The 10,482-nt window shown below is 33.5% G+C and overlaps 1 protein-coding gene across 2 annotated transcripts; it reads right to left on the bottom strand.

Annotated features, from left to right (window-relative positions):
- Positions 1 to 5,282: 5,282 nt before the first annotated feature.
- Positions 5,283 to 9,920, bottom strand: LOC120177474 (protein TIFY 8-like). Of its 2 annotated transcripts, none has more exons than XM_039183609.1 (6): positions 9,352 to 9,920; positions 8,498 to 8,658; positions 8,010 to 8,407; positions 7,794 to 7,878; positions 5,631 to 5,853; positions 5,283 to 5,433 (listed from the first exon to the last, which is right to left on the bottom strand). In XM_039183609.1, the coding sequence occupies exons 1-6, from the start codon at positions 9,608 to 9,610 to the stop codon at positions 5,354 to 5,356; spliced, it is 1,206 nt and encodes a 401-aa protein (XP_039039540.1). In that variant the 5' UTR covers positions 9,611 to 9,920; the 3' UTR covers positions 5,283 to 5,353. The 2 variants fall into 2 exon arrangements, with proteins under 2 accessions (XP_039039540.1, XP_039039541.1); XM_039183610.1 differs by having other exon boundaries at positions 7,794 to 7,881; positions 7,986 to 8,407.
- Positions 9,921 to 10,482: the final 562 nt, after the last annotated feature.

Below are 10,482 nucleotides of genomic sequence, written 5' to 3' on the forward strand. Positions count from 1 at the left end.
CTCTCTGTGTAGCCAAGGCAGACCTCTCTGGCTGAGCAGATTCACCCGCTAACATGGGACAATCCCGAACAAAATGTCCGGTGTCCCCACATTTAAAACAGGCTCCAGAAATCATCCTGCATATCCCGGAATGGTTTCTTCCACAATGTGGACATTGTTTGACTTGGCTCGGGTTAGATCTCCCAGCTCCAGATCCCACTGATTGTGTCTTTCAACCCCTCATCTGATTTGATCCCCTTATAGAGAATGTAACTGACTCTGATCTCGCTTGAGGTCGAGAACCAGTATTTCTGCCCCTTTTTGATGGTGTCGAACTCGATGATGCACCTGTTCTTTTTTATGTATGAGCCCGCGAATCTTCGAACCTTTCATTCTGAGCTCTTTTTAGAGCTTTAGCACGGTTCACCACTTCTTGAAATGAGGATAGATTTAACACAATTAACATTTCCTTCAGTCTTGGACGTAAACCTTCCACGAACCAATCACAAACATCCTCTTCTGTAGGAATTAACTCAGCAGCGAAGCGGCTCAACTTGTTGAATTCACATTCGTACTCATACACTGTATGATTACATTGCTTCAAGTTCATGAACTCTTGCTTTATTTGTCGGATGAATTGATCATTGATGTATTTATGCTTGAACTCTTCTAAGAACAAAGACCAAGTTACTTGATCACCGAACATTCTCAATGTAACGTTGGTCCACCAAATCCTTGCTTGCCCTCGGAGCAAGGAGACTATTCCATCCAGCTTTTCTAGATCTGAACAATGAAGTCCTTCAAGCATGATTTTTACATCATTAAGCCAAAGGTTCGCAGCAACAGGACCTTCTTCGGCTTCACCTTTAAACTCTGGTGCTCCTAAACCCTTCAACTCCTTCGCAACATTCATTCTTGGAGTTGAAGTAACATAAGGTTGAAAACGCGCCAATACAGCATCCAGTGTTCCAAAGAACACATCTTGATTACTTACAGGCACTCCAGAGGGTGCCTGATCTTCACTCTGACTATCCAGGACATGTGAATTACTGCTTTCAGTGGGTCTATCATCTCCCGCTTCACTTTTAGAGCTACCATGTCTGGACATCTATAAAAATATACTCATATCATTCTATCAGCAAAACAACATACTTACTATTATATCAGATCAGAAGTTTTCACTATTTTGTTGGCATGTATACTTTATAAGACACTCTAGACTTCGATTTATGCCGAGAATCGACTAAACCATAGCTCTGATACCATTAAATGTAACACTTTAACCCATATCCGACCCGAATATGAGTCCGAGGTGTGACATTGACTTTTCAAACTTTAACACTTAAAGAAAAATAGAGAAATTTTAAATTGCATTAAAACCAAATAATTAATTTACATAAAAGAGACCACAAAATACAAAATCGATCAGAGCATTCGTAATTAACCACTTATTACATGCCAACACTCTATATACAACCAAAATATTACTTTGTCAATTACTTCTGATCTGATCTTTTAGTAGTGATGATGTCCTTGCCGCCTCTATTACTGTCCTCTTGATTCTTGGTACCTACGTGTAAATCACTTACACGCTAAGTCATAGACTTAGTGAGGCATAATATAAAAATATATATACATAACAATGCATTCATGAACATACATTCTTTCTATCTGATCATGACATCTTTTTTTGCATGCATATACTTCACTATAACATATATGATAGTAACATTCATATATAAAACATATATTCTTATAATAATTCCACTTTAATTGATCTTTGGATTGCCCATGTATATTATTGAGAACAAAGGTATGTGAGTACATAGAGGTTGTGTACTATGCTGTCACCACAACTCGTATAATTCCCTCAAGGGGCACTGAATATTTGTCCCGAAGGACCACTGATTGTTCCAAAGAACCATTATATCCTGAAGGACCACTGATTATCCCTTGACTCTTGGCATGCCAATTATACCTACAGCTCTCATATTACATAACATGGGCTTAATTATAAATACATTTATCATTTCATATCTCTTTCATCACTATCCATGTAAACACATCAGTCACTTCACATGATCATTTCTCTTATTTCACATACCTGGAAGGATTCTCTGACAATTTCATTCTTTTATATAATATCATATTAAAGCATAAATGAATTATACATGAAATCACTGTATCCAATATATATATATATATATGGATGCATGTACATGAATATGAAATCATGAATTCAATTATAAGAGATAGACTTATCGCAAGTCTTATCTCCATACAATTCTATCTAGTGTGGCACTCACCTTAGCCTTGCTTGTTTTGACTTGATCCTAATCCTTTGTTTGTTTCGGAATGAAATTATGTTCTATATCTACATAGTAATACATTGATACTAATCAGTATACTAATTAATATATTCTTAATTATCACTCCTTAGGCTAATAAGAAAGCTATTTCCAACTTTTAATGAAGGTATGCATCGATGCACTACACCATGTATCGATGCATCCCTTAACGGGTGCATCGATACACTATCTATGCATCGGTGCATAAATCCCATTCGATGTTTGTATTTTAAGCAGGTGCATCGATGCACTCCGTATGCATCGATGCACTACTTGCATTCGATGTTTATTTATTTGAGAGTGCATCGATACACATTGAATGTGCATGGATGCACACAACCCAGAAATTGTATTTTAAGCCCGAAAATCATCAATTCTTCACTCAATTCCTCTATTTTAAACCCCTATCATGTCATTAAACCCAACCATCATTACTTAAACCAACTTATATCCACGAAAATCATCTTTAACCTCAAAATCATATCCCTCATATGTAATTCAAGAATCATACTCAAATTTCAATATGTTCTAAATACAATTCTAACACTTTATATTCCTTAATTAGCACGATGACAAGTCAAATTAAACTTCAAATCAACTTATCAACTATTTTCCATAAATTTATTTAAAAACATATTTTCTTTAATCTCTTATAACTTCCTCACCTTATGTCTTTAAAGAAATTAAGCTTTCCATAAGCTTAATTAGCATCTAAGGATCAAAACCAGACTTAAATTTCAACTAACAAACAACTTATGAGAAATCTCACCTTTGCTATGAGTTTTCACGTTGGGAGGAAAGAAGAGAATAAGAGAATTCTGGAAGCTTATGTTTTGCTTCCTTCTTTCCACGTGTAGCTAATATAAATATAAGAAATCTTAATTATTTTCCCTTACAAATGACCATTCTATCCTTCAATTCCATCTTCCTTGCAATTTAACCATATACCAAATTACAAATTCAATCATTCTATTTTAATCAGCAAATTCTGAAGTTTTATAATTTAGTCACTAACCCGATATTGAGGCTGTTACAAATCAACATGTTAACGTCCAATTCAATCGATCGTTAATTTTTTAACAAAAATGATGAATTTGAAACATATGAGTAGTCAAATGATCATTTTATAACTTTTAATAGTCAAGAGACCTAATAAAATAATATCCTATAATAAAATGATCATTTTATAAATTTTAATATTCATGACTCAACAATGCATCATCTCATAATCAGTAGACTATTTGTATATTTACTGTCTTTTATCACTTTTTTGAGTTTTGAGAATATAATAATAAAAATAAATCAACCTTGTATTTTGTAAATTTTGAAATCAACGTAATGGTATCATTGTAATTATATAATATTTTCCATGATTTTCATCCTAATATTTTTCTTTGGCAAAAAGGTATCATAGGCCTCTACAATTTAAAAAAAAATTAATGTGATCATCGTATTATTTTTTCTTTTAATGTGATCATTCAACTGAGAAAATAAATTCAATGTGATCTTTTGACCAACGTTTTTCGTTGTCGATCGTTACGATACTAATATGAAAGTTAACGGTGCTAACGTGTTGATCCACAGTGCTAACATGACATTTAACAGTGGCTGATGATGTGACAGATAACATGACAAATGGGTTAAATTGGTCTTTTGATTTCTATTTGAGGATCAAATTGACTTTTTAAAAGTTAAGAGCTTATTTAATTTTAAAAAATAACTTAAATTATAAATATAAAAATTATTCAAATATTCAAAAATTAAATATAAATTTTTTTAAAAAAAAATTAATTTTTTTTAAAAAATATACATATTAAAAATACTAAAATTATTATAAAAATTAATTAATAAATAAATATAATAGGTTACATAATAATTACTTATAAATTATTAAAAAATTAAAAAAAATTAAAAAGATATGTTACATAACATATACATGTAACATATAAGCATGTCATATCAATACTTATACGAAGTATTTTTATTGGATTAATTGAGAATTACAAAATTTAAATTGGTCGAGACTTATAATTTTTGATTTAGTCGAAACTTATTATGTTTTTCTAATTATCTTTTTGTAAGTCTCAACTAATTTAAAAGATAATTATATAATAAGCTTTGACATAAAAAATAAACAGAAAACATAATAAGTTTAAACTAATTCAAAATTTATAAGTATTGATTAATTTAAATTTTGTAAGTCTCAATTAATTCAGTAAGATAACTTTCCATAAGTGTTGATGATATGTCTATATATTACATGTATATATCATGTATAATATATATTTTTTAATAACTTATAAGCTATTATCTATTATATACATTTGATTTTTTATATTTTCAATATTTTTAATATATATATTCAATTTTTTAATTTTAATTATTTTAATATTTAATTTTTTAAATATTTGAATAATTTTATATTTAAAATTGAAAATAACTTTAATTATTTTTAAAAAAATAATTAAGCCCTTGAACTTTAAGAAATCAATATGACAATCGAACAAAACAAAAAAATCAATTTAGCCCAAATGTCATTTCATCTACTACATCATTAACTATAGTAAACTACCAATAAGCATCATAGACCGTCATCTTAACACTGTAAACTACCACGTCAGCATTGTAACAGTCAACGACAATAAATATTGATCAAAAAATTATATTGAATTTATTTTCTGAGTTGGAAGGTTACATTAAAAAAAATAATAAGAGGGACCGTTTTTTTTCCGTTTTTTTTAAGTAAATAGGCCTTTCATACCATTTTGTCTTTTTTTTACTACGATGGATATATGAATTTTTGTTCAAAGTGTCTTTAACACATTGGATAACCAAATTTAGAAGTTGAAAAAGAACACATGAAAAGCTTAAAAAGATTAACTAATGACCAATTGATAATCCAATTGTCTTCTCTATAAACAAGGTTTTTTTAAGGGAAGGGGGGAAAAGATAATTAATGCAGAAATCTCCCCCCAAAAAAAAAAAGAGACATTAAGGGTGACATAGATAAGTAGCTCTCTTTAACTTCATACCTCTCTCTCATCATTGGTACATGGTTCTGGATTTCTTGCTTCTTTTTCCATAACAATGGCGCCTTGAGGAACCCCTACATATAGACCATTTCTTATCAATTACAATTACATAATCATATTCGAATCTCGAATTAGTCGCATTTACTTTGCCAAAAGTCGCAACTTAATGCAAAAGATGTTTTTTATGTCTAGGGAAACCGGTCAATGATAGTGATGTAACCGAAACGGAGACGAATGAATTAAATAGTAACCGTGGGAGTAGAAGGATCACCTGATGGTATTAAGGTTCGTTCCCCGGAGCCAGTTCCTTGACTAGTATTACCAGCAACAGCTACCCTCCCCCGAAATTCTCGTGAAAACGGCATGTTTCCTACTGCTTCAGGTTCACGACTGCCTGCATAGTTTTCACTACCTGGCCTCGTAGCAGATTTAGGGGAGTAGGTTGTCGACCAAGATCCTCCGTTTGATCCAGCCAAGGCCATTATCACATCTGCCTGAAATGACCATGCAGCAAACAGTAGCATGAATAGCATTCATATATGTCACGGAGGCCACTAGACTAAATTCCGAGAGAGCTTTAACATAGACGACGTCCTATATGCTATTAGAAATCCGAGTTAAGAGGACTCACTTCGACTAAACATTTCCATACCTAATTATAAGTATATTTTTTAGGATTATGCATGGCCATCAAATGCAGGAAGCAGTTAACAGAAGTGCAGCTGAAAAACAACACTGCTTCGTGTTACGAAAAAAAAAAATGATAAAAAAACGAACAGATTGGTTTCCCGTAGCTCAAATACCAGAGAATCATAGCTCCAAGTGGAGCTCTAATGATTAACGGTCATGATACACCTGTTGCCGAATACAAAGTATAACCGACAGTGAGCAAAGGAAGTAGCAAATAAGATCAGACTTTGGAGACAACTGAACTTTTCAAGAAGAGAAAGTAACTGATTCCCGAATGAACAGAAAGGAATCCTCCTTTATATCACTCAAAAAGGAGAGAGAGGGCTAATAGAAGTTGATACAAAACTGACATAACCATGTATTCTTCTAAGAAAATGAACCACTTAGCATCAGTATCTCAAAGACAGAAAACGAAGTGAAAAAGGAAACAAAAGTTGAAGAAACATTATGAAATTTCAGTTGAACTCAAATTCCCAAGTCTATATGAATCTTCAGTTTCTCAATATTCAAAGGTAACTAACAGATCCTCAAAAAACATAAACAGAAGCTTCCCTCCAATTTGGAGTATCATGTTTAACTCGAAAACTAAATGTCACGCTTCTAATTTTGGAAATTATGTTTTATTAGTCCTATATTGATGTGGAGGAAAAAAGCATTCTATCATTAGAACAAGACAGCATTGTGTCACCCTAACCCAGCTACTTTGAATCAACAATATATTCTTGAGAAATTAAGGAGAATACTATAGATATCTAAAGAATAGCAGGCAACCTCATCAGGTATTTCTGAAAACATGCTGGCATACCAAACTTTATGGAAACATCTAAAATCCAATGTACATAGTTAAGAAGGCATATCTACCCTTGGTTACATTATATATTGTATGAGCTCAATGGTCCCCTTGTGCAAGACCATTGACTTCTATTTACTCCTACTCTTAATTTTTCTGGAAGTATCAAAATCTGACACATGTCAGAGTTTTGGACATAGGTAACAGGATATGACCCTCCAAATATATTGAAATGCATAGGAAAAATCAAATATACCCATGTCAGACGCATACCCCCATCCAACGGTCATACCTGAATTCGAGAAACATAGATGGATTCAACCAACAACAGATAAATTGATAAATAGTTGCTTTTGCAGTTCAATGGATTATATTATGAGTTAGCCTAGCAGAACTAGAACTGGATTTTTTTTTGATAAGAATTTCAGGCCTCATTAAAAACCCCTTCTTGATTAATGGAGTTTGTAGGGAAGCTCCTTAATCAGCGGAAGGAGGAAAAGAGTGCCTTAGGATTTTATTGAACAATAAAAACACATAAGATACAACCAACAATACAACCGACAAAACCACCCCAACAGAACCAAATAAGCTGGAAACACCCTAACTAAAAACACAAAATCAGCGAAAACAGCACTAGTAATCCCTTTACAAAACACAAAATCCAGACACCGCCCTAAACAGCCATCAACAACTTTACTGACTCAGCCTATGCCTTCTTTAGCTAAGGCATCAGCCTCTAAATTGGCTGTCCTACTAACCCATCTAACAACACCTTCAAAGGCATTAAGCCTATGAGCAATATCTTTAATCAAGAAGGCATATACAACTGGATATTCAATTAGAAGAAATACTTGAATCAAACAGAGTTCCTTATAGGGATGCACCACAAGGTTTATGGAGGACAACTGAAATTTAAAAAATCGAGGTCAATTGGAAAAATAAAAATAAATTAACCTTGTTTGGATGCACATCATCAAAGACATGAGCCTGGCCAGCATAAAATATCGTCATTTGTCGCCTGGTGGATGTTAGTCCTTGTCTACTATCAGCAAAACAGAAAATCCAGCTTTCATGATCAGTGTCTATGTTTTTTGTTTCCAGAACACAGCAACCAAAAACAGGAAACAAAGATTATATGAAATTCACCAAGGAGGGACTGAAGATTCTTGCCTGCTGCCAGTTGGCACTACTCCAGATGAGTTTTTGTCGGCGGGAACACTACTAGCATTAATAGAGCTTAAAATGCTAGGGCCTTTAATTCCGGTTCTAGATCCTTCATCAGCAGCTGCCGGAGAGATAACAGGACCAACATTCGTATCTTTGAACCTGTCCGATGATACTTGATCCATAAAAGGCATAAAGTGGCCACCGTGTGTGCCATACTGAACTGCAGAGCCTATAACAGGGATAGATTGTTCCCATTTGGAAGCAATCCCTTCAGGTCTGCTACCGGTGGGAGCCAGTGATATAAGAGACGAGGAAGAAGGCCTCATTGACTTCATACTGTGTAACACTTCATCCTCCTTCACCCTTCTAGCTCGCTCTCCCCCAGCACCATTGTGGAGCATCTGAATACGAAAATATTTAGTACCTACTAATGACTTAACAACAAATAGAGCTTCTCCTTCACTTGGAGAGGTAAGGCATACAAAAAATACCTTCATCAAATGCAAGCTTTCAAGAGATTCATGACCCATGAAAACCAAATCAGAATTACTTCTCTTACTTCCTACCAATCTGTTGCTTATCTCTGTCCCAGAAATGTCACTCTTTGGACCGTAGTACGGAATGCCCTCAAGATGATTTCCCACCTGTCCAACTAATTGGTGTAAAAATGGATCAAACTTTAGTTGTAATAGGTTAAATTCCAATTCAAAAAAGACAGCAACATCAGTAATAAAATTACAAGAAACAAACTTGAAGATCAAGAATGTCAACACACTGAGGTAAAGAGCATATCATGATGAGCAAATGTGATACAACAAACTAGCAGCATCTACAATGGTCAAAAATAAAAACTGAGACTTTGCACATCGGCATTGAGTAGATAGAGTCACCAAACACCTAGAAGGCCTATCTTATCATAAAAAAGTAGACAAATCAGACAACTTGAAGTTCCCCACTGAAAGTGGAACCATAATACCTTACTTTGCACAGTCATATAGCCTTGGGGAGGAGCTACCAACTCCATCGCTGACCTCACAAAAACTAATCCAACATAGAGAACAACAAACCCAACCTTGAGGGTAAAGCTTGCTACATTAACAGGTAAATCAAGCTTTTCAAGTTTTAGGAACAACGCCCAAAACCCAAAATCAAAAGTACACATAAAATTGTACGGCAATAATTATAGCTTCCCTAATGAGTTACTATACTCGAGAGTTTTTCACATGAAATGATGAAAACCACGCATCAAAAACATCAAAGTGGGGAAAAGAACGAAAAATCCAAGCAAACCCATTTAGATTACGGCTTCGAAAAGGGGGGGTTAAGGGTAAGACAGAAAACTAACCAGAACCCAGAACAGAGGTGGAGGAGAAGGATCCACGGGCAGCACCAACAGATGCTGAAGCAGAAGGGGGAGCCTCTGAGACCCTTGTATCAGTGGCCCTGGGAGCTAGAACGACAGGGGAATCTGAAGCTTTCATACCCAGGAAATCATGAAACATTGTGGGTTTTACCTGTTGATTATGGTGTTGCAAATGAGTCGAAGTGTTGACATTGTCGATGTTGGTAGTTTTGCTCGTTTGGGCCATTTTCAGCAAGGCCATTTCATCATCATCATCATCATAAACAATATATCCAAATCATCATCATCATAAACAATATATCCAAATCATCATCATTCTTCTGTTGTTGCTGCTCCACCATAGCCTAGCTTCTCACTTCTCTCTCAAGCTCTTTTCGTTAAAAATAAATAAAAAATCTGAGAAAAGAAAGCACGATTTTTGATAAAGGGCAAAGAGGAGAGAGAGAGAGAGAGAGAGAGCATTAAAAAGCAAAAGGTTTTATTTCTTTGGTTCTCTCAGTTTTAATTTGGGGTTTACTATTGTTTTCTCTATCACTGTGCGTTGATCAAGGCAAGGTGTAAACTTCGGGTTGTTTTCTTCTCCAGCACAAATATTCCTGTTTTCTGTTTTGCGGTTTATTCTGATGATGTTACACCCAAAGATCAAAGCTTTTCCTAAGAGACTGAAAGTGATGGTAATTTTATTTTTTAATTATGAAAGTCGATTTTTTTGGATTTTTATTAAATTTAATTTTACAAATTTATAATATTATAATATTATTATTTAATTTAAATGATTTTTTATAATTTTGTACAATATATATGTATATTTATTTGTATTTTTCATATATAATATACATATATTATATAAATTGAGAGATTTGATTCAAACTAAAAAATCAATATTATTAATTATTTAAAATATTAAATTATTTAAACTTTATTTGATAAATTGATTTGATTTTTTTTTCTTGAATTATATCAAAAAAGATTTTGAATCAAATATATTATAAAATTATGGAGAAAATAATCTCAGTGACCAAAAATGCCTTATAATATACGATTTTAACCAACTTTTTTTGGATTTGCCAAAATGACCAACTAAATCGCAATGCGATCGATAATTCGTAACGC

Source organism: Hibiscus syriacus, unplaced genomic scaffold, assembly GCF_006381635.1.
Source record: "Hibiscus syriacus cultivar Baekdansim isolate YM2019G1 unplaced genomic scaffold, ASM638163v2 tig00112289_pilon, whole genome shotgun sequence".
NCBI lineage: Eukaryota > Viridiplantae > Streptophyta > Magnoliopsida > Malvales > Malvaceae > Hibiscus > Hibiscus syriacus.